The sequence below is a fragment of the Musa acuminata genome, chromosome BXJ3-6 (assembly GCF_036884655.1).
Source record: "Musa acuminata AAA Group cultivar baxijiao chromosome BXJ3-6, Cavendish_Baxijiao_AAA, whole genome shotgun sequence".
Classification (NCBI taxonomy): Eukaryota; Viridiplantae; Streptophyta; class Magnoliopsida; order Zingiberales; family Musaceae; genus Musa; species Musa acuminata.
The window spans coordinates 11,668,740-11,693,691 of NC_088354.1; the positions used below are offsets into that span (position 1 = coordinate 11,668,740).

Consider the following 24,952-nt stretch of genomic DNA (forward strand, 5'->3'; position numbering starts at 1 on the left):
CGAACCGTAACCTATATAAGCAGCCTCGCCAATCTCTCTCGGGTGCCCTTCCCACTCGTTCGTTCGTGGCCTCGTGCGCGGCCGCCGCGGTGTTGGTTCGTCTTCTGCCTTCCTTCAGGTGCTCTTACTTTTCTCCGTCCTTTCTCCCTCCCCTTCGCCCTAGTTTTCTTGTTCTTTTCTTTGTTCTGTTTTCTTGATTTCTAGAGGTCTGAGGGTTTTCATTTGATTGATTCGGAAGGTCCTTCCGAATGATCTTGCGGTTCATTTACATGGTTTTGTTGATGTATGATGGTCCAATTCTGTCAGGTAAATAGTATGCGTATTGGTTTGAGGGTTCTTGAAAGGTTTTTGCATGGTGATGTGCCTACTGCGATCTCGGCGATTGCCTACCGGCTTTAGTTTTCATTTGCATATTGGTTTGAGCCTTTGAGGGTTCTTGAACGGTTTTTGCTTCTTGTTGTGCCTAGCGCGATCTTGCGATTGCCTAAAGGCTTTAGTTTTCATCCTCTCTCTCTCTCTCTCTTCTCTTTGCCCTATTTTGTTTTTCCTTTTGGTTATATTTTCTTGATTTCTTGAAGGTTTTCATCTTAATGCGAATGTTCTTGAAAGGATTCTTTTTTCTTTCTTCTTTTTTTTTTGTCTGATTTGTTTTTGTTTTGGCACCAGTCAGTTAGGGTAAACCTGAAGCTGGATGCTTTTTGCTTCCTTTCTGGAAGCTCTTTGGTATCTTCTTGCCATCCCCGTTATCCGCGTTCTGCGTGCAGGTGCTTGCTGCCATCTTCTTGCCACCTCGTATTGCATCCTGCCAGCGCTCGCCTAGGCGAAGCGCGTGGGCCTGGACGCCGCCCACGCGAGCGCCGGGTGGCCCAGCGCATCTGATCAAATTGCTAAGGTTTGGATAAGATCTTGGCTCGAATCAATTGGTTTGGTTAGATCCTGATTCCAGCCGCTCGGTCTGATTTGATCGAAGTCAGTAAAAACCCAAACCCCCTCCTCATCCCGTGCTGCCCTTCGCGGCGACCGACGACCGCTACCGGCTCTCCTCCTCCCTGTAGACGACGGGCGACCGGCGGTACCTCTCCTCTCGCGGACGGTGACCTCTCTCTCCCTCCTCGCTCTCGTAGTTTTCCCTCTCCCCTCTCTCTCTCCCTTCCCCAGTTCCCTCTCGCTGTCGCTCTCCTGCTTTCCCCCGGCTTCCGGCAGCCACCTCCCCGACCCCTGGCTCTCCTTCTTTCTCCCGGCTGTCTCTCTTCCGGTAGCCGCGTCCCTGCCTCCTCGTCCTCCACTTTTCTTCCGCCATTTTCAGCCCCTCGCCGACCTCCTATTCTACCTCTCTCCCTCCCCTGCCGTCACAGGACGGGCAACCCCTCCCTGTCTCTCTTGCCTTCACCGCCCTCCCTCCCCCTCTCTGGGAACCCTCCTCCAGTTCTCAGCCTCCTCCCTCGCCTCCGCCTGAATTTAATAGTTGTTAATAACAGTAATGAATTCTTGTTATTAATAGTTTATGAATTATCTCAATTACCCAATTTGTCGCTGATAGAATTTTGAATTCTCACTTCTAGAATTCTTGTCAAAGTTCTTGGACTTTGGACTTTTGATGGTAAGCTTTCTTTTTTTCTTATTTTTGTTATTAGATTTGGGCAATTTAGCACTTTAATGCTTTTTAGATAGTTGATGTAATTCGATGTTTCAGTTGTGATATTTTGAATATAAAATGATATGGAACTTATATATTATCCAATCTTCATCTTAATGATTGTAACTTTACTTAATTATTTTTTAAATAAGTTTTATATTGATGAGACACTCATTTGGGGGAGTGCCCTTTGGGCATTTTTTGAACTTTGGCATCTTTTAAGGCCTAGCACTTTTGACAACACTGCCACCACCACAATGTTTCATTCCATAGCTGTAGAGTCTCAGGCCAACCCGTAAACTGTTTTTCGTTTCTAGTTTGAACATTATAGTCTTTAATCCTTCCTTGGGTTCACTAGGTACCAGAACATTGAGGTAGACATTGGCAATCTATTCAGTTTTCAAATGGAAATATTTCATGGAAATAGCTAATTTGGAATCATTTTTAGGTTGTCTTAAGTTGTTGGTTCCCTCAATGGGTTGGTGTACTCATTGTGCTGAAGAATGCCCGACCGTTAGAGATCCTGATAAAGGATACATGTAAGTGGTTCTTTGTTCCATTCTATTCTTTCCTTGATTGTTTTTAGTTACGTTTGTTGATTAGATCTATATTGGCACTGAAATGCTAAAACACTTAGATTGTTATATTATTCTTGGATGATTGCTTTTCCATGATGATATTTTAGATGCTGTGCCTTATGTGGAAGGATTATTGATGAAGATATATACTTTACTGGGCCCACCTTTGCGAAGGATAGCAGTGGTCAGGTTTGTCATGCGTCAACCCATGGATTTCCGAGATTCATTTAAAGCCTATGGTCTTTTCTTTATTTTAATATGTCAACTTATCTATTCTGCTCTGTTTTTCATTTTCCAGAGCCGATTCGCTGGTAGCATCATGCATAGTGTTCAAAGTGGATATTCTGCATCACATGAAAGAACTTTAATGAAGGGTATGCTGGCATATAGGACCTAATCTGTTTATGGGTGTTGAATATAGGACTACTATCTTTGTCTTTGCTCAAGGTTTAATCTTATCTTTCTCAGCTTAGGTAACTACCAAAATAATGCTTCTGCAACAACATAACTTATGATAGTTTTGCAACTTTTGGTACTACATTTGCATCGGATTGTATGCCTGATTTTAGGGAGGGAGGGAGGGAGTGAATAAGTTAAGTTAGCTTGCTTGCTTGGTTGAATCAAATCAACTAATTCAGGTTTAACTCAAGCTCAATCAAAGTCGATTTGGGCCAGACTACTGCTTGGACCACCTAGTTTCTGGGCCAGGCGCATGCTTAAGCGGCTCCCAATCAAGATTGCTTGCACGCAGAATTTAGAGGCGCTTGAGCCTCACCTCTCCTTGCACGCAGAATTTAGAGGCGCTTGAGCCTCACCTCTCCTTGCACAGGCGCCTAGGAAAGCACTCGAGTGCCCCATGACCATACTTGTAGAGATGAACCTTAAATGCCACTCGATACAACATAGATGAGTAGAGATGTTCTGCATACTAGTGCACATCTATAGAGATGTTCTTAATGACTAGGTTCTGCATCCATTTTTAGTTTGCAGATGCATACATAAAACAAGTGTTGCCTATGAAGTCTAGAAATCTTTACTTTCCTGTATAAGTTTCTGGATCATTGTAATTTTTTCGCAGCTAATAAGCACAATGAACAACCATGACTGGTGGCCTGTTCTTGGGCCCTTGTCATATCTCACCTAGTCTTATTGTTTGCTGTAATGAATTATGGAAATATAGCATGTCTGAAATTACAAATCCTATTGTACCTTTTGAGTTTCGGCTACTGACTTCTAAATTCAAGTGTACTGTAGAATTTTGTCTCTTAAATGTATAAAAATTTTATTCCAAAGGCTAATGAAGAAATAGACCATTTTGAATTTTTATGAGAATACTGGTGCTAAATTAACTGTTATTCGATCAATGGGTTTGCAAGTTTTACCATTCTCTCCATGTGGATGTGTATGCTGGTGTCAGCATTTAACTTTGGTTCTAGTAGCAAAATTTTATCATGCTTAATGCATCTAAAGTAAAAGCATATCAATTTTATATTATAAACAGCTGTAATTTTCATTTTACTTGTATGTATAATCTTTTTTAGACATCCTTTATCTGATTCTTCCCCCTTCCTATTTCTCCATGTAAGCATTAAAAGTAAATGTCTCTTATCAACTTTATGTTACCAAAAGTGCAGTTTACGTTTTGTTCCAGTGCACAAGTGTTTTAAGATTAATTCTCAATCTGGTTTACGCTCCTATTTCTCCAGGAAGAGATGAGATTAGGCATATTGTTGATAGCCTGCGTGTTGGTGGTGGAGACTCTATAATCAACAAAGCTCATGCTTTTTATCAGGTACACAAAGTGTAACTTCAAGCTTGATTTGTGGTGAGTGCGATATAAACATATTAGTTTAATCTCAATTTCCCATTCTCTGAAGATAGCTGTTGACAAGAATTTTACCAAGGGACGTAGAACTTCTCAAGTTGCGGCTGCATGTCTTTATATTGCTTGTAGGTGAGGTACACACTTTAAAATATGAACATGATTGTTCCAATATCAGTCATGCCACACTGTTATGGTTTCTATCATGCCTCCATTAAGTATTTTTTTTATGTTTTAAGAGATGGCACTTTCCTTTTTTTGCTTATTTTCTTGTAGACAACTTGATTAAAGTAATATGCAAGTTTTTTTTGTTTTTTTTTCCAAAGAAAAAGGATTTACTCCTTATATTTCATTTGTTTACACCATGTAAAAGCTATAGTATGTATTCACCGAATGACTTCAACTTCTTGGTGCTATGTATCTGGATTAAGGGAAACAAAGGATAAAAAAGCTTCTAAAGCAAGTATGACATCGAGTTTCTGGATGGATCAGTTTTATTCTAGTCCAGATGGCCAGCAACTGCTCATTGCTGATTACAGAACATTATCCACTGTTCACTAACACATCAGCTCAAACTAGATCCACCTATAGCATGTCATAAGTTTATGAGGAACATATGTTTAGATGTGAATAGAGATTCTTTTTATGAGGACCCTCTAGAAGTTTTGATTAATATTCAGGACTATGAAAGCCATTAGCTGCTTGTCTGGGTTAAATTCTTTACACCATGAGTGTTTAATCCAGTTAGATCTGTGGACAAGTTGACTCAATTCAAATTGAACCGAGGCTGCCATTTGTATATAGGCATGATTTGAACCTCGGCTTCATGTGGGTGAAATCTGAACCATCTTATATAGCTGGTGTGTTGGGTTGGGGTGGGTCGAATTAGATCCTCCTGGTAGGTAATGGCAGGTATTCTTTAAGGAAAAAAAAAGGATCAAATGGGATTGAGTTTGGTTGGACAAACATACACTTGGATGAAACGTGATCCAACTTGTCAGCCAGTCAAGATCTTCTGAAATGATCCATGAAACCAAGTGGGTCATTAAGTGGTCACTTGTCAGGTTAAAGGTATTGTCACTGCTGAAACCAACCTAATATTGAATGCAGCCACGATAGTTTCGTTCATTGGCTTTATCCAGCAGGGAATTGGAAATCGACTCATCAGTTGTCCTTCAACGAGTTGCTATAAGACTTTAATGTTTGGCATTCTAATTTAGTTATCTGTTCACTTCTGTATCGGGGTTGACATCACTTTATGTAAACATTTTTAAGTTTTCATGAAGACTTGCTACATGATAGCATGGACAATGCATGGAAGGTATGACAGCTTGATGGTTCCACAAATTTGAATGCCTATTTAATGTGTGTTCCGCAAATTTGACTAAAAAAATTCTTTTATGTATCTAACATGGCTGACAAGCAATTTGAAGTGCCGATGTTGTGCAAAATCTAATCATCTGGGAATCATATGGTTTGCTAATGTTGAAGATTCCTTGAGTTGGACCTAATCTGTGAACCATATAAATTATCTTTAATGGGTCAAGTCTGGGTGGTTTGTTTGACTGAATGATAGTGGACTTTTAGACATTTTAACTGTTGGGGTTTTTTTTCTTATTTATTTTTGTGGAGGGACTTGTGATTGTAAGACTATCATTGCTTGTTCAGTTACCTTCTCCCACTACCTTGTGGATGAATCAGATGTCAGTCATTTAGTTACTCTTATATGGCATAGAAAGCATCAGAAGTTGGATAGGTGGATAGGTACACAGACACTTTTGAGGGTCAGTTCAAGAACACAAGGAAATGATAAGTTTCAGGGTCCTTTGGTAACTGAGAATAGAGACTCGAGACATCTTTCTACCAGTGATTTAAAAATCGCTAGGTGTCAAAAGGCGCTAAGGTCCAAAAACGGTCGAGGCGCTCGCCCAAGCGAAACGAGTTAAAATTTTAAATAAAAATATGTTATTAAATTAAGAAAATTAACAGTATTAAAATCAAAATAATATATTATTAATCTAATAAATACAAATACTATTATTAGTATACTGTTAACAGTATATTGTATACTGTTAATAGTATATAGAAGGAGAAGAAGGAAGAGGAGTGTAAGGGGGTGCTGACTGAGAAAAGAGGAAGCGATAACAGGAGCGGGAGCGGGAGTGTAAGGAGGCAGCGGGAGCGGCGAGCGACGACAGCGGCAGCAGCAGCGGGAGCAGGAGCGACAGCAGTAGCGGGAGCGGCAACGAGCAGGGTTAGGGTTGGGCAGCGACAGCTGATATAGGTTTTAGTTGGTTCGATTGAACTAACTAACTATCGGAGATCGAACCAGACCTAAAATCCCGGTTCGGTCGCCTGGTTTAACTCAGGCGCTCGCTCGAAGCGCCCAGTGCCTGGGCTCGTGCAAGAGCCCAGGCGACGCCTCTTTGAAGCGCGCCGCCTGGAAGTGAAGCGAGGCACTCGGGCCTCGCCTCGCCTCACCCGAGCACCTATGCGAGCGCCCGAGCGCCATTTTAAATCACTGCTTTCTACAGCTTATAAAAGGACCAGGCCTTTTGCAACTTTTAAACCAAAAAATTTCTCTTGCAAAATATTATTGTTTGATAACAGATTTTCATCAATTTTTTTGGAAAATAATGTAAAATGTTGCTTTTCAGAGAAAGGGAGCTGGAATCTCCTCCAGGTTTATCATAAATGGTCTTTTGCTCCCTTTATTTAAAGCAATGAGCTGAAGTAGGATAGAACATATTCTTACAACTCTGATATTTTTTGAATTCCAACTCTTCTCTTTTTTATGGTTAAACATTATTTATAATCATATTTGCTGCAATCCATTCTAATTGTTATCTTAAATAGTCCCACTGGTTTGTAACCCTCCTCAGCATGTAATCATGCTTATTGCCTTTTGTGGTTATATTGCTTCTGTCATAGCTAACTCGACTCAAAATGTCTTCTTAGTTCTCCTTAGTTAAATTTAATGACATTCATTTCCTATGTGGCATTCTTTAAGGATACAGTTTTATCTTCATTTCGAAAGCATATAGTTGTATTAGCTCTCTATTTCTCTCATGAAAATTATATGTAGGAAGTGCATGACAACACAAAAACATTGTTTTCTGCAGTGATGTTGCTTGGAAGCAGGAAAGAACTATTATTTTTTATTATTGCAGTGAATTGAAGGATCAAGTATCAAAATTGAATTGACGCTTTAGCTATTTATATTGTCCTTTATACAGGCAAACTAAAAAGGCATATCTTCTCATCGATTTTTCGGACTACTTGCAGATTAATGTGTATGAAGCATCTGGCTCTTTGCAGTCTATTTGCCCTCTGTACTAATTAAACATAGTAGTCCTTTTTCACTATAAATATCGGTTATCATGCTTTCTAAAGTAATCTTTTTTCAGTTATGTGTTAGGTGCTGTGTTTTTGCAGCTTTGCAAAACATTGAGCCTTTTGGAGCATCCAATTGTTCAGAAATTAGTAGATCCAAGTCTTTTCATTCACAGATTTACAGAACGTAAGTGCATTATATCTTTTACACTATTTCTGTAAATTATTTTTTCCATTATAAAACTACCTTAATTTTCTTTTTATAAGGAACTTAAATCCTTATGCTGCAGAGAAGATCCTAAAGTTCATTAAGTGAAAGTATAATTTTACAATGGTGTATAATAGATTAGTAAGTGATTTCATTATAAACATTGTATTTGCAGTGTATATAAGATTATTAAGCGATTTTATAATTCTTTTTGAAAATTTATATTTGCTCAAAAACTTTGGTTCTTCAGTAGTGGACAAACTATTTGAAGCAGCGACACATTTGCCTCTGGTATTATGTTTGTATCAGCGGTTTAAATAGGCGCCCGAGCGCCTCAAGGGCCTTGCCTTGCCTGAGCACCTCAAGCATGGACCAGGCTGTCACGGATAAACTTCTAAACAAGATGTTTGATGTAATGCTTATGTATGTCCGTGTCTTTTGGCATGTTCATGCCTTGTACAGCATGTAAAGGGGCGGCCGAAGACTTAATATTCCCATTTTAGTTGGGTTGGTGGCCTATTTAGGCTTGTAAATAAAGGTTGTGTCATCTGGACACGTGCGAGAGATTTTCGGTCTGTAATGGACCATTTTACCCTTTGTTGTGCCACTGTTCAGAGCTTGTAAAGTCTGTTTGTAATTTGCATTGTCTATGAAGTGTTTTTCGGAGATGTTTGCTTGTGGATCCCGATTGAGGCGTTCTCTCTAACCCGTTCTCTCTTTTGTTGGTCCTAAGGGACAATGGGAGGCTTCGGGGAGGCTGACCTTTGCGGATGGACACGCAAGGGTGCCGCACGACTTAGGCAAAATCAGCTAAGTCCGTGACAGATGGTATCAGAGCGGGACAAGCACTCATAGAAACACTTAACATGCAAACGTGGGGGACCTAGCGGGGCTGCGTTGAGGGCAGTCAGCACACGCGCGACCGTTTGGGGGAAAACGGGCATGGAGATGTAGGGAAAAGGAGTCGCTCGGAGGAGCGGGCATCTGACATTGGCATTCAGAGGAATGGCCAACCCTTCGCGCAAGAGGCACCACGAGAACAGGCAAGCTTGGAAGAATGCGGAGCGCACAAAGGTTGGGATGGTTGAGTTTGAGCTACGGCTCAACGTTGACAACCATACTTGATGATGCTTAAGACAAGCAAGGCGCTTGGTAAAGGATGAGACCATGCAAGGTGGAATGAGTTGCGCAACGACCAAAAGAGTTATGCAAAGCTCACAGAGGTGAAGGGAATTGCTAACTCGAAGAATTTGGTACTCATGCATGGGCTTGTATGCGGACGATGGAATGTTCGTGGTCGTCCCAAGGCGACCGAAACTCGGCGCCATGGAGCATTGAAACTTTCTCTTCGGCATGGGAAGGATACGTCCGTAGGAGGCTGAAGTGTGCAACGAGTTCAACATGTTGCTAGGCCTTGAGTGGTGTAACGGGGGCTGTATTGACATGGAGTCGCAATCTAGCAAGTGCGTTTGCAGGAGGCAGAACAATGCACAGTTTGTTCAGCAGATCGGAGTAGTCCAAGGGGATGGTGGTCTCCGAAACGAAGAGAGATGTTACTCCAATGGGATAGTTATCCAGGAGGGATAAGTCCCGGCTCTCTAGAGGGAGAATCATGTGAGACGGACCTCACATGTTGAGGAGGAGTACCTCAACAAACAACGACTCCACGAAACTCAATGGACTGAGCAAGCGGTGAGGAGTCGTCGCATGATCTCACTTGAGAGAATGCATTGGTGGATGCATTGCGAGATTAAGTGGGGGAGCGACCCAAAGCAACACAAATGAAGGCACACTTGGAGTCGATATGGAGATCGGACTCAAGGGAGGGCTGACCCGTGGAATGGTGGGCGTGAGGACCACCATCGACTCAATGCAAAAACGAGGAGCGGAGCAACTTGGGTGTAACTTGGCGAAGTACCCAAGCCGAATGAAGGGAGCCAGCATAGAAGTTGGAACATGGAGCGGAGACACGGTGCTTTCCTTAGACAGAGGTCAAGGACATGAACTCTTGCAGAGGCAAGAGTAGAATCATGTTGTTCTATGGGTCCTTCATTCTGACGGAGCGGACTCATCTTGCATGGTGCCAAAGACGAAGGGAGCTTCTGGGCACATGCACCTTATCTCGGAGGAGCATTTGATGGAGGAACTAAGGCGACTCAATTTGCGGAGGCGAAGTTGGGTTCGGGAGGCCTTAGCACGGGGCAAGAGGACTCAGAGGTGGGTACTCTTGAAGAATATGCTACAGTGTTGCCATTCAAGTTGCCATGAAGGAAGCGGTGCGCAGCGGAGATTGTGCTGGTAGGGGCAGACGCCCAGGATCCAGACAATGGTGCATAAACTACAGTGAAGTCGGTGGACTTCAGGAGCTACTAGGCGACGGACTGTCTTAGAGCGGTGCTTCATCTAGGTGTGACCCAAGAGTGGGTGGATGAAGGTCGATTGCCAAAGGAGCGAACAAAATCGAAGGTGGAGGAGACCCTGCGATATATTGGCAGAGGCCACACATGGAGGGTTCACAATTCGAGTTTATTCCACAAGGATCAGAATGCAATGGAGATGTCACCAGGAGGCGACATGGTGCAGCGGATCGTGGTGGAACAGTTCGTGGCAATGCGATACACATGACATAGTCCCGTGAGGGACTAGATCATACGGAGGTATGATCGGGAGCTACTGGGAGCTCCACTTCGGTGAACAACACGACGACAAGAAGGGCTATGGATTCAAGGAGTGAAGGCCATGGTATCGCAGAGGCAGGTCTTTCGGGCGTGCATCGAATTTTGCATCGGATGAAAATCTTGGTCATCAGCATATGGGGGCTGTGTTCCACCAAGGGAAAAGTTCGAATGTAAGTACCAGTGAGTTCCATGGGAGGGACTTGATCATGCAGAGGTATGATCGAAGCAACTGGAGAGTTGGACTGCTCCAGAGCTCATATTCGCTTAAGGGAGCCCGGCAAGTCAGAGGACAAGGTCGAGTAAGCGAACGTTGCTACCAAGGAAGCTAAGGAGAACAGAATCGGTGCAAACCCTACAACGTGATGGCAGAGGCCATGCATGGGAGTTGCAGTTTGTCTTTCCATCGACCAAACAGACTGCTTGGAGAACACAGAGGTGTTGAAGCAGGGGGTCGAAAGGGGCGAGGAAGCGACGACGAGTCCAGAGGGACTTAGCTACCCAAAATCAAGCATCAGTTAGAATGGAGGTGGACTCAGAGGAGTGCCACGGAGACATATCTACTGATCGTGAAGAAAAGGGATGCAGATGCGAGGTGACGGATAGTAGGGCCATGGACATGGCAGCGCCATGGTACCGCAGAGGCGGGACTTCCGTGAAAGTCATTGATCCCTTGCTCTCATGGAGGGAGAGCGCTTGGTCGTGAAAGGGGCCGAGGAGGTGGAGCATGCAGAGGCAATCTCCAAGTACCGAGACAAGGCTGAAGGGCAGAGGCCGAGGAACTTCGTAAGACCAGTGTCAATGAGCTCATCAAGATAGCCGAAAGTGAAGGACTTCGGGTCATGCAAGAGTGCATAACCAAGGAACGAAGCAGGCAGTACGCGGTGCTGTACCTTTGCTACTCAGTGGAGTAGGCGGCAGGGTTGATGGAGAAGACGGTACAATCCCAGAGGCGACCAAACCTATGAGAGAATTACTCCAAGTTGGGGTGAAAACTTCTTGCATTCCAGAAGTTCGATGGCATTGAGAAGGTGAATCACAGTAACTAACTCAACGCAAGGAGTGCAAACACTTCAAGTGCTTCAGAAGTGTGAGCAAAGAGCAGGCGAAGGCTAGTAACCAGCTCGATGCATGGAGTACAACCTCGAGGAGGCGGGCAAAGTCAAGTAACCTTTGCCTTCTCAACCCTTAAGAGAATGGGCGAAACCGAGTACCCCAATTCTCTTATGTATCCAGTAGAGGAGCTCTGCACAAGTTCAAAGACCCTTCGAAGATAATGGAAGACAATAGTTGTCAAATCCTCACCAACGGTGATCAGTGCTACTGAGAGTAGATTGTCCGCTTCATTTCCCAACGAAATGCCAATCGAAAGCGGAAGTGATGCGAATCTACTTGGATGTGACAACTAAGCGAAAGAAGAGTCAATGAGCAAATATTGTGGAGGAAGGACCCAAAACTTTAGAAGTTTGCGAGACGATGCTCGTTAAAGCTCCAACAAGCATCCACCCAGTTCAAGCAGCATGAGGCATTTGAGAGACTGGCGCAGTAAGGATGGTCTTTTCCTTCATCTGGGGGATTCGCAGGAATCAACAAGGATCAACACAACTCAGCCAACCCCACACCAGAGTCAGAGTCATTGGTGAGTTGAAGCAGCATGGCGGATCAAAGGTTCGACTACTCAAAAACAGCAGCGAAGAGCAGCTAGGAGCCAAGAGGCGCATTGTAGCTGGAGAAGAAAATTGAAGACTCAGCAAAGGCGAGGAGTTGCAGTGTCGACAAAGGCTTTAACGAGGACGTCGAAGGAATAAGTGGGGGAGAATGTCACGGACAAACTTCTAAACAAGATGTTTAATGTAATGCTTATGTATGTCCGTGTCTTTTGGCATGTTCATGCCTTGTACAGCATTTAGAGGGGCGGCCGAAGGCTTAATAGTCCCATTTTAGTTGGGTTGGTGGCCTCTTTAGGCTTGTAAATAAAGGTTGTGTCATGTGAACACGTGCGAGAGATTTTCGGTCTGTAATGGACCATTTTACCCTTTATTGTGCCACTGTTCAGAGCTTGTAAAGTCTGTTTGTAATTTGCATTGTCTATGAAGTGTTTTTCGGAGATGTTTGCTTGTGGATCCCGACTGAGGCGTTCTGTCTAACTCGTTCTCTCTTTTGTTGGTCCTAAGGGACAATGGGAGGCTTCGGGGAGGCTGACCTTTGCGGACGGACACGCAAGGGTGCCGCACGACTTAGGCAAAACCAGCTAAGTCCGTGATAAGGCGACGTGCTTCAGTGAGGTGTCACTTGGGTGCTTGCCTGAACCTAGGTGCTGGGAGCCTTAGGCGAGCGCTCGATTCAAATTAAGCAATCGAACCAGACTTATAAATCTAGTTCGGTTAAACAGCGGCTAGTTGGTTCGATTGAACCAACTAGTCACTTTCTTACCAGCAAAAGCCACACCCTGCACCCCCACGCGACCCCGAGCCATCAACCCTAGCACAGCTTTTGTCTCCACCGCCAACACTTACCGCCACTACCTTCGCCATAGACGCAACGGACCGCGGCTTCTTCTATTGTCGATGGATGGATCTGACGGCCTAGCCTTTGTTTGCAGCTTCCTTCTGCCACCTCTGTTTCCATGTGCAGCGCCTTCCACCATCAAAAAAGAGGATCGCAGCTTCTTCCACCACCGACAGGCACCTCTAAAGCTTCCTCTGCCCACGACGTCATTGTTCGCAGCTTCTGCAACTGCTATTGTTATCGTCTGCCACTATCGCTGCTATCGTCCGAAAGTTACACTGTCGATGACTTTTTCTCCCCCTCTTAACAGTTCTTTTCTCCCCCTCACTTAGCTCGGGCACAATTCTTTTCTCCCCGTCCAAAAGTTACACTGTCAAAGTCCCTCGCTTTACTCGGGCCAGTGCCTAGCGCTTCGGGCATTTTGGGATCTTAGCGCCTAGCGCTTTTTAAATCATTGGTTTGTATAGTAGTTAAGTGTTTTTTTGTAAACAGCTGCTTATTCCTTTCATTTCCATTCATAATGTTCCCTGGTCATTTGTAAGAGTTAATTTTGAGATTAGTTTAAATAACAGATCATTTTAAATTTTGGTTTGCATTGTAGGGTTATTGGGCAGAAAGAATAATGCAGTTTCTGAAACTGCTCTCCGTATCATTGCAAGAATGAAGAGAGATTGGATGCAGGTATACATTTTTTTATTTGCATTTTGTTCTATCTTTTTCGTTTGTAAATTTAATTATTAATGCATTAGATCATAGATTTTATTTTATCTCTTATATCATGTTATATTTTTAGACAGGGAGAAAACCTAGTGGATTATGTGGTGCAGCACTGTACATATCTGCACATTCTCATGGGCTCAAGTACTCCAAAATAGATGTTGTAAGTAAAATTTTGTAGGTTTGCTTCCACTATGAGATATAAGGTTGATTGTTAATATGAATTTCTTTAGAATATGATAGCAAATTTGGCACACAAAAATTGTCAATTATGATCTTCTGTTTCTTGGTAAATTAGTTATCCTGTTCTTCTTAGGTTTATGGAGGAATTAGTGACTTGATATGCTAAGTCTGCAGGCCAATTAGTGACTACATTGTGAAAATGTTTTTTAAGTAAAAGAATGCTGTTATGGTGTTAGAATAACAGAACAGAAATGCTGTCAAGAGGAAGAAGCTGAAAGATATATGATGTTATGGAAAACAATGACTATCATATTATTTTAAAAATATTAAGGTTTATCATGTTATCGGGCCAGGTCAAATTGTTCCAAACAGTGTTGATCCATATTGGTCATGCTGACACATGACTAGGATATTTTTTGTCCAACACAACATGGCATGTGCCCCTTGCCACAAAATTGTAATCTGTTGGAGGGAACAATCAGAAGAAAAGATTACTTGATGACGTTTTACATATGAAAGAGGGAAAATGGGGATACAGTTGAAAAATCTAAGGTTAAGAGAGGAGATATTGGTGAAAGACAAACAATTGGTAGAATTTTCTGTAGTCATACCCTTTCCATCCATGACCCTCAAAACATATAATTAACTAATTGGAAATCTCCTTTTTATTCACATCTTGCTTGTGAAAAGAAGGAAAAGGGATGTGTAGCAATAATTATTTCTCTTATTCCAACTGAGAACCTCTTTTACAAGGTAAGTCAAATCCATGTCTTACTGAAACTGTCAGAATTTGTTTCAAATATATTAAGGTTAACAGATTTGTTGAAGACCTCCAAGAGAGCAAGCAATGTCACATGCTTTGTCATCTTGTCCTACATGATGGTCCAAGATTGTCATTATTTGGCCTGGAAGCCTCAGAAATCCTTGCAAAGGCACAGACTCTAGAGTTTAACATCTAATGTTTAGTCATAAAGTCAGCTAAATTGATTTTTACCTTCAACTGTGTGCTTTGTAGTTCTGATATTCAATTTTTTTTTTATTTGTATATTTTAGTTTTTGTTAAAACTAATGGAAGGCTTTCCTAGTGGCTTTATAAATATATCTCTCTATGATATTTAAACACAAATATCGCTTTAAATCTTTGATTCTTGTTTCTTTTGCCAACTGCTGCAACACATCCTTCTTGTTTAATCAGGTCTCAGTTGTACATGTTTGTGAAGCAACTTTGACCAAACGGCTGATTGAGTTTGAAAATACAGAGTCTGGCAGCTTAACAGTAAGTTTCTCTGACTACGATGAGTATTAAGTGAAAGTTTGACTGGATATGATGCTTACAAGTTAATTTATGTCAAAGACTCATTGGTCTTTAATAACTTATGCTGCATATTTTAATATGAATGAGTTTTTCTTAACATTTCAATCTGTTTCAGAATTCTTGGTTCTCTGATTGCTATCATCTGTTGCATGTCCTGAACAAAACATACTGGCATAATTTTTCAAAGATTAAATCTTGATGTAATATTGATTTTGGCAACAGGTTTGACTGGTATGGTACAGGTGACATTTGTCATTCCACCAACTATTAAGCTGATGTCATCCATGTAAAAACCTTTTTGTTTACTATCCAACCAATTGAATGTGACAAATCGCCATAATAATCAGATATTCCACATATCCAGGTGTTAATGATTTTCCATCAGGCCCTGCGAACCATTATCTTAAATTTTAGGTAATTAAGCTTAGACTGTGCACTTAGATGTCTAGAGATATGCAGGAGTACAAGCTTCTTTTTTGTAAGATCAGGTAAGTAGATCCAAGAAGGGACATAAGGTTGCTGCCCACAGTCTGCTTTATGAGTTGCTTGTGACTGTTCATATGAATGTCCTTAATGTCAGCTATCCTTTATGTAAAAATGATAAAGATCAAGGAAGTAACGTGCCCAGAATTTAAGTTGGTAAGTTGAGAATTTTGATAATGTAGCTACATGGATAGATACAGTGAAAAGTCATTGGTTCATGGTATGTTTAAGGTGGCAACAATTAAGTGCCTGTTAAGGTGAATTGGGCTAAATTATCCATATGGCTGACATTATTTGGTTTGAGAGGCTCATAAGGGACACAGACACAAAAGGTGTCACATGGCCTTTTGAAGTACCACTGTAACCACACTGGCAATTGACAAAACAAAGATTTTTGGATAATGCTGTATCTAAAGGCCGGCAACTAATCATCTGTGCTTGCATTTGTTATGATTGATAGTTCTTATAAGCAATTATTTGTTTGAGGAATTCTTCCTGAGATTTCAGGGTTACCCATTTTCTTGTAATGTCCTTAGATAGAGGAGTTCCTTGCAACAGCTGATGAACTAAATGCAGAGAGTGAGCTAGACCAATTGCCTAAGGCGGGTAAAGTTCTGTGTAAACATAAAGATTCCGAGGTGCCTCATTTTGCACATGGACTTTGCAGAAAATGCTATGATAAGGTACATCCTAGTTTTTTTTTCCTTCAAAATTTTATCTTAATGTTAACCACTGTTCACACTGGTGTTTCTTTTTTTTTTTTTCTGCAGTTCATTAAAATATCAGGAGGACTTCAAGGTGGTGCTGAACCTCCAGCCTTTCAGCAAGCTGAGCGGCGCAGGATGGAAAAGGAAGAAAAGGAGAAAAAGATGAGAGACTCCAACCTAGATAATCACCATACTTATGAGAAGAGCGGATCTATTCATGTGTGCCATCAGCTAACATTTTGCTTGTTTACATTTTTTTTTTTTGTCAGTATTTCACTTTTAACCAAAAAACCATATAAGATTGGATTCTTTCATGCATTATATGCTTTTATTTGTATGACTTGTGGTGTCTTTTTATCTACACCTGGGTTGGTGAATTTTTTAAACTTCAAAGGGCTCTTGGATCGGAAAAAAGTTTGAGAACCTTACTCCTGTGTAGATTGATCTTTTTTTACATATTAAGTTTGAAAGATCAAGATCAGTTTCAGGCTTTGGCAACTGAATTTGATATCATTAGATAGTATCTGCTAAATCAGATTGCCAAATGGTGTTTCAGAAAAATGATAACTTAAAAATTAAGAAAAAGAATAGCCAGAACAAATATAGATAAATCAGGAATAATTTAAGAATAATTAAGAGATCATAGCAATTGATAAAGAAGCCTATGGATTCACTGAACAATGTGTAGTACATGATCCAAATGAAACTATAATATAATAAAAGACAGCTAAACTTTAAAATGAAAATATTGAGAATTATACCAAATAATTCAGAGATTACTTCTTTGACAAAGTCAAAATTTGAGGAGGATTACCTACAGTGTAGAACTTAATTTAAAGAAGCAAAACCTAAGTTGGGGTTTTCTGCAAGTGGAAGGACCGTTGAGATGTTCTTCATCTTCTTCGTAGTTGGGATTGCCCTGTTTTTAAGCCATGTTTGATATCATAGGCATTCTTAGGCCCAACTTGACATCACTATGATGTACCTTTTTCTACTTGATTCATGAATTATGCATCGTATCATTTTAATTTCCTAATTTGGGTTTTTCCTCTTTTTTTTATTCATTACGCAAATGAACATCCTCACAGCCTTTTCTTGCACCATTTTGTATTTTGATAGTTAAGGTCCTTATAACAACAATATATTTTTATTTACCTGTTAATCATTTCCATAAAAGACTATGTTCATGTTTATTTTATGAAAGCCAAAGATGTAAAACTAGTGATAGTTTGTTTTTGCCACCATATCAGGTGCCAGAATCATCATGCCATTGACATTACGTTCTGAAACTGACCAGATTCCCTGCCACCTTTGTTCAACATTTAATAAAGCATCTTATATTATGGGGGGACACCTCATGCATTGCATATTCTGTTCCTTTTTAAGCTTTTTTTCTAGCTTTTCCACATTCATGTCAATATTATCAATTAGGAATTTTCTATTGTTGTATGAGTTTCCATAAAGTAATGGCGGTATGCATCACTTCTATAGTCCAGAATCACCATTGGGAATATCTAAAACTATCTCAGAGTATCATGACTGATCTGGAAATTGTTTGTGCTACTCTTGCATGTGGATCTGTATCATGTAAGACAGTTGCCGTTTATTGGTATCCTATTCTAGTTTGATGTCATCTGTGGTGGCATATTTTTCCAGGACAAGGAAAACGGTTCTGCTAAAATTCCAGATATTGGCCAAGCCGAAGGGAAAACAACAAATGACCCTGAAAGTGCTGGTACCATCACTAGTTGCACAAAATCTTTATTTAAAGAAATCATCGAACTATCAAGCCCACTAACATCTATTGTCCTTTTTTGGTATGTATTCTACTACAAACAGTAATGACTTGGTTGGGAAATTCTCTGTTTTTGCAAGGATCTGCAGGAGACAACTCTTTGGACTCAGAACAACAGGATTTAGACGACACAGCAGATGATGAGACAGAAAATTTTTCTGATATTGATGATGTTGAGGTATGTCATATTTGATAGAAATTTTTTTGTGGACGCCAAGCTCAGAGTTTGAGTTATAGATATCTCTATATTGCACCTGTTCTTTTAGTGGTTGTCCACCAGCAATGTCTGCATATATGGAAGAGTTTTGATTCTATCTGAATCAGTATATTTTTTTTCTAGGTTAATGGATATCTACACAATGAGGAAGAGAAGGAACTTAAAAAGATTATATGGGAAGAAATGAACAAAGAGTATCTTGAGGTGATGAGGGTCAATTTATAGTGTGTTGATTAGGTATATCCTTGATTAATAAATCTGATTTGTTGAAGTCAAATCTTTGCAGGAACAAGCGGCCAAGGAAGCAGCTGTTGCAGCTGCCAAGGAGGCTTATGAAGCTAATTTTGCAGATGGTACAGAAGATGTTTTAGCTGCAAAGGAACTTGCTGAAGCAACTGCAGCAGCCCTAGCAAAGTCCAGAAAGGTACTGATGATTAATGACTTGGTGGCATGGTACATAATTCAATTGTTGTTTATGTGGCTTTTTTCTTTCAAATTGCTAATCTAGGGCTTTAGGAATCTTGTATTTTTCCCAAATATGTCCTTAAATTGCTAGTTCTTTTCCATTTTCTTTGTACATTTTCTCTAATTTTTCACCAGTGCTAAGAAAATTGCTTTGTCCTTTTATAAGAAGAAAATCTGAATCTAAGTTTTGACTCCTTCAAATAGCATCTATTATGTGAGGATAATTATTCGCAAATGGATAGTTGCTTAAAAATATCAACTTATTTTTCGAGAGGGGCATACATCCTGGGATGCCCTTCACTTTTTCCCCTTATGGAGAAAAAAATTTAAATATGGAGTCATTTATGCAAACAAATAGACGGGCAACAAGACCTTTTCATGGCTACCTATTTCCAGAAGGTTCTATAGGTCTTCATTATTTGTGGCTTTATGAGGAATTGTTTGCGCCCGAGATCCATTCCAAATTCATTGAGGAGGCAGCTTAAGCTTTATTGTTGTGTTTCTTGTTGATACATGACTTTGTAGATATAATTGTGCTTGCCCAAGGAAATCAAGGAAGTATGAAACTCTTGGGAAAATTTATTGACCACAAAGCAATATTGGTGTTGGATCCGGAAGTTAACGATTAATTTTGTTTTGATGGGCAATAAATACAAATGTTCTGATGAAGGCATCTCCATCTAGTACAATAAGAAATGATTGTCAGAAGCTGCAAAATAGTTGATAAGATATATGGAAATGTTTTTGTAATTATTATCTTTTATTTTACGAGTCTTTTGCATATGTCATCTGCTAGTTGCATAATTGCCTATATAATTATAGCATGAGATTGCCATGGAGTAGGATACCTGAGGATGCAGGACACAATTGAAAGGGCCTGCAGATCAGGATGAAAATGTGTGGCAGATTGTAAGCTTCTGGAACAGTTAACTGTTTGTTGATTCCTGTTGCAAAGACATTACCAATGTGATTATGCTCCCAAATTAAAAACTATATATATATAGTACAAAAGTTATTCACACAAGTCTTCTCTAAAAAATTTAGTAAGTAGTATCTAATATTCTGTTAGAAAACTATCAAACCAGCTACAAAAGAGAAACCTGCAGGAATTTTAGATCTGAATATATGTATTCAACATGTGGCAAATTATTATCAAATCTAGTCATGCAGAGAGATATTACTGTAAGAAGGAAAAGCAAGGAGCAAAGAAAGTAGAATCAGATAACGAGAGATTAGCAATCAAATCAGGCGGAAAGCTAGGAGAGGCTTCTCTTTTTTTAAGACAGCAGCCAAGTTACCTCCTATAACATAATCTATGGGCTTCAAAAATTTTCCCCTCCAAATATATACCACCGATGCACCTTCTTCAATAGTTTGACCTACTAGATGATTCATAAATTGGATACTGGTTTCACTTGGTATCTGATGGTGCTGTTCATTCTTCATTTATATGACTGTCAATGGATCACTTTTGACCCAATTCAAGATGTGATCCTGTCAGAATTGGATATATATTCAGTTAATGATCTGATGATTCAAACAGTGACCTGATTCGATGATCCTTTTTATAATCTGACCAGATATAGATTGGATCCATCTGATCTGAAAATTTCTTCATCCAATTCCATATGGTATCATATAATATCATATATAACATGTAATATATACACTATGGTAGCTCTTTTGTCCACCTATATATATATTTAAAATGGTAACATAATAAATATTTCTTAATTTGGATCATGTACTCCAGCCACCAGAGATCGGATATTGATTAATCCTGATGTGATTGGGCTCAATCTGTTTACATCCGTATATAGACTTGATAGTGATAAACAAGTCTGTCTCATATTTCTTTCAAGAATAATCAAGATGTCTAACATCTGAATTTTTTTTTTTTTTTTGAGGCCCTCGCTCACTCCTATTAATTGTTATCATTGGATGGAATAATTTTTTTAACTTGTACTGGTACAACTCCTAGAAACATATTGTGCAAAATTGCTTGGCACTGCACCTCTGTGAGGACTTTAACTTGATTTGTAATTCATATATGTCCCAGCCTACAGATTCATTAAGAAAAGGACATGGTATGAGGTGGGATGGTGGCTGAAGAGGCTGAGGTGATCTTGTTCAAGCAATCATGCAGCAACCATAGCATATACTGGTCCTAAAAGCTTGCAATATAGTAGCTATTGCCTATTAGGACCATAGTTGGGTGGTCAGAGGATTAGAAGAGAAAATGTTGGCATTAGAAACATGTGTAGAAATGGATAGGTGAGGTGTGGTCCACTGGTCACAAACATTGAGAAGAAACGGATTTATGATAAACATATACTTTTTGTGTCATGACAGTCACTGACATATTAGCAACCGTCTCTCAAATGTGGCTCTTCTGAAAAGCCTTGTAAGAATTTTATTAGTTCTCTTGCAAGGAACACTCCATCAATCTTCCCTTGTATTCAGCAGCACAGAAGACTTTTTAGAGTCCAATTAGGAATTTCTTTTAGTGAGTGAGCGAGTGAAACATCAGGCTCAAGTATACAGATGCCTACTATATGACTTTGATGATAAGCAGTCCAGTCAAACTCGGCTAATCTGCCTCTCCATCCAAATCTGAAGAGGCTGATCGTTTTTACCGAATACTTTGATTCAAACTTTGATGGGATGAGGTTCATATGTTTCTAGTATATAAGAAAACAGCTATTGTCTATTGATTCTTGTTTGCTGGCAGATGTGTCCTCTATCAGTGTTAAGTAGTGCTGATTTTATTTTGACAAGCCTCAATCAGCGCAATAAGGTTATGTTTTCAGCTTATGTTGCAGGACTTGGTGGTCAGAAACATTTGGGTGTCAGATAGTGCTCCATATGTCTCTCATAGATCAACCTTATCCTAGTAACTCCTATGTTGTTTTTGATTGGGTGTCTCGTCTTTTAACTCCAGGGATAGTGGCTTATGGTTCCAAGAGTTTGTATAAGTTTGTGAATTGTGAAGGATAGCATTACAATGAAGGATTAAGATTTTGATCCGGTACGGCAATGGTTGATGGTCACTGGTACAATGTTGGTACTGTATGGTGTATACCGGATATTTTATTGAACAGTGCCAGTCAGACCATTGCTAGCGAAGGGAGAAAAAAAGGGGGAGAAAGGATGGAAATAAGGATGCAAATAAAGAGGAGTGAGAGCTATAGTGGGAAGGAGCCAACAGTGACTGGCAGGTAGGATGAGAAGAAGTAGCAGTGTAAGAAGGAGCTAAAGGTAAAAAAAAACAGGATACAGTTGATACCAGTACTAGTTAGCCAGGTGTATGGTTACCAGGCACCTGGTGTATGGTTACCAGGCAGTAGGTGTACGATCAGTATCGCTTGGTACCAATTAGCTTACCGGGTGTGCTTGGTGTCAAACTGTTAGAAACCTTGCAGATTCTAAACTTGGGGTTGATCTCTTTAGGGGATCGGCCTCCTTGGAACTATATAGGGGTTCCTTCCTCCAAGTTGCTGCTCAAAGGCTGCAGAAAAGATTCATCTATTGCTTATGAAAAGAGGTGGAATACATGACTATTTATAGGGCTTCTAAACCCTAACTCCTAATAGGACTCTTACTTAAGACTCCTACTTCTAACCAACTCCTAATATGACTCCTAATCAAGACTCCTACTTCTAACCAACTCCTAATAGGACTCCTACTCAAGACTCCTATTCCTTTACAACTTCTTATTCTTCTCTAAGAAATAACCTCCTAACCCTAGCCGGCCACTTCACATCTTTAATAGGGGTTGACTTAGGTAGGTTTTACATGAATGTCCCTCTCAATTAGGACTCTCCTAGCTAGAGTCCTAACACAAACCAGATGGGAGAAATTGCCTGGTCTACTAAACAGTTAGCACTGGTACAGTTCAGTTTTTAAAACCTTGGTTACAACAATCATATTGTGCCGAAAACAGACGTTTGAAATTTTATTGTCAAATTTGTTCGCTTTTGGTATATTTGTTTTTTGTGATGGTGTATTCACATTCTAAATATTTCTCATTTGAAATATGATCAAAGTTGTTTTTGCACCTTTTTTTTCTGCTATAATGCAATCTCGGATACAGGAACGAAAAAAGAGACGTGCCGAGGAATCCAAGAATGCAGCTCCTGCTCAGACTCCTCTCGAAGCAACCCGTCAGATGCTCAAGAAAAAGGTGCTCTTTCTTGTCAACTTAATAGGTTGTCATTGCATGTGCTTGCGATAATGGGAGATTTTTGCTAGTGTTCATATCGTTTCATGGATTTCAACATTTTCTATTGTCTAATCAATATGCCTTTTTTTTTCTACAGACCTTCAGTTCGAAAGTCAATTATGAAGCATTGGAAGCTCTATACACTGTAATTCTTTGTCCCTTCTCTTAATGAGCTTTTTTTATGCTAAGAACTGCAATTTCTTCATGTTTATGCCACACAATTATTTGATGTACCAGGAGAAATGCTCTTAATTTTTTTGTGTAGTTAAAGCATTGTTATAGATCATTTCATCATACATCTCTTGTAGTTTAAGAATCTTGTTGTTTTTTGTAAAAATTAGTTTATATTGAACTATCACCTAGTGTTGCAATATCTCAATTTTAAATTAGATATTTTTGGCAACAGACATGCTTCTTACATTGAACAGGAGATTCCAAATACACAATGCATTTCTAGAAATAACTGATATTAGTCTCTGAATCTTTCTGCTTTAAAGTACATATCCAAGAGTTGCATTGGTCCCATTAGAACTTTTCTTTTTCTTTTGACGCACTGGGAGTTAAGGAATGAATAATGATGTTCTATCAGCTCTCTCATTATCGTTACGGAAGAATCCTGGTAGACTTCACAGGTAGTGCAAAATATTGCAATATGTAAGGTTGACCTTTGTATCGACATTTCTGCATCTTATGAGCTTCTTGGAATAGTAGTTTGGACTGTCAATAGATATACCACCTAGTAAATGCAAAATGATATACTAAATGCAATGCACTGGGAATTATTATGAAAGAAATGTTTCTTTAAATGTAGTTTTAGATTTTTATTCTGCCTTAGTGATCATGTGTTTTCAACAGTCTGAACAAGACAATGGGAAAAAGCAAAAAATCGAATCAGATGCCGCTGATCCTTACAATCTCCATGACAACATTGAGAATCATGGAGTTGATCCAGGTGCTACGGAGGATGGTGACAGGCCTGAAGAATTTGAAGACCACAATTTTGCAGAAGTCAGTTATGATGATTACAATGGGATTGGTGATGAAGATTATGGGTATGACGAGGATTTTGATTTTTCGTGATGGCATAACGTGATCTTACACGCTCCCTCTATCCAGTAAGACTCTTCTAGCTACATGTTGAAGTGACTGCTGCCTCTCCTGTAGATTTATCTGCTATTTATTTTATCCTATTTAATTCTTCTTCTTTTTTACATTATTCTTTATAATGCAACGCTTGCTGGGTTTTTGAGTCGATGGTGCATTGACTAGAGTTACTATAGCTGTATCCCTGACTTAATAACAACTTAGTAGTTGTAATTAGCGGTAGTCTGAGGTTACTGTGTTTGTGAGCTTTGTGAATATTATTAAGTTTATATAATTATGTATTTCCGTTACACATCATTGTGAGCTTTCATGTGGCATGTTGTGGGCCCACAGATTGGGATGCGAAAGTGATGTTATGTGATGATAGTAATGTTATATAATTACTGTTTGATCCCAAGCCATGCATAAAAATTGTTATGTAGTTATAGCTACACGCTATCTCACAAAGTAATTGCCCTACCGATAAAGTCGAGGGTTTTTACATCACCTGATATGACCGGCTAACAGAAATAAGTCGTTATAGGAACAAAGAAGGGATGATGTCAAGACAAGCACTTGATGTTTGGAAGCTCAGACCAAGAAAAGTAGGTGAACGACGACCCAAAGTTATATCTGTTTAATTTGGTCGTACTGTCTTTCCCATTCGTTCTCATCGTGTGAATGGAGGAGCGATGGTTTCAGAAGAGACGGCAATTCGGAGACCAAATGACCCGTAAATTATCGGCTCCCACAACATCACACGTTTCCTCCATTAAATATCTTCCCCGCTGCACACCCACTCACGTAGCTGGAAATAGGTTGTAGCGACGGAGACAGAACGTACGATTCTTAGACGTGGCCATCGCTCCGCTGTCTTTGTTTGGTCCACACACGCTAGCTTTCCTCGATTCATCCTCGCTTTCTTTCCTGTGTTCCATCGATCGTGATGTCGATGTGGAGGTTCTTCCTCTCCTCGTCTCAAATCTTATCGCCTGCCAATAGCCT

The 24,952-nt window shown here is 40.1% G+C and overlaps 1 protein-coding gene across 7 annotated transcripts; it reads left to right on the forward strand.

The window, feature by feature from the left end:
* The first annotated feature begins 48 nt into the window (after window positions 1-48).
* On the forward strand, window positions 49-24,260 carry LOC103987923 (transcription factor IIIB 60 kDa subunit). 7 transcript variants are annotated; one of them, XM_065157191.1, is made up of 23 exons: window positions 53-118; window positions 765-892; window positions 971-1,093; window positions 1,563-1,600; window positions 2,085-2,175; window positions 2,322-2,403; window positions 2,513-2,588; window positions 3,921-4,006; window positions 4,092-4,168; window positions 7,273-7,329; window positions 7,444-7,556; window positions 13,362-13,441; window positions 13,554-13,640; window positions 14,856-14,936; window positions 15,995-16,141; window positions 16,229-16,384; window positions 17,822-17,900; window positions 18,041-18,138; window positions 18,301-18,381; window positions 18,464-18,601; window positions 22,736-22,825; window positions 22,962-23,009; window positions 23,720-24,260. In XM_065157191.1, exons 5-23 carry the CDS (start codon window positions 2,111-2,113, stop codon window positions 23,942-23,944), a joined length of 1,866 nt encoding a protein of 621 aa, XP_065013263.1. In that variant the 5' UTR covers window positions 53-118; window positions 765-892; window positions 971-1,093; window positions 1,563-1,600; window positions 2,085-2,110; the 3' UTR covers window positions 23,945-24,260. The 7 variants fall into 7 exon arrangements, with proteins under 7 accessions (XP_009404666.1, XP_065013263.1, XP_018683415.1 ...); XM_018827870.2 differs by having other exon boundaries at window positions 765-1,093; XM_018827873.2 differs by having other exon boundaries at window positions 765-1,093; window positions 18,050-18,138.
* The last annotated feature ends 692 nt before the right edge of the window (window positions 24,261-24,952 follow it).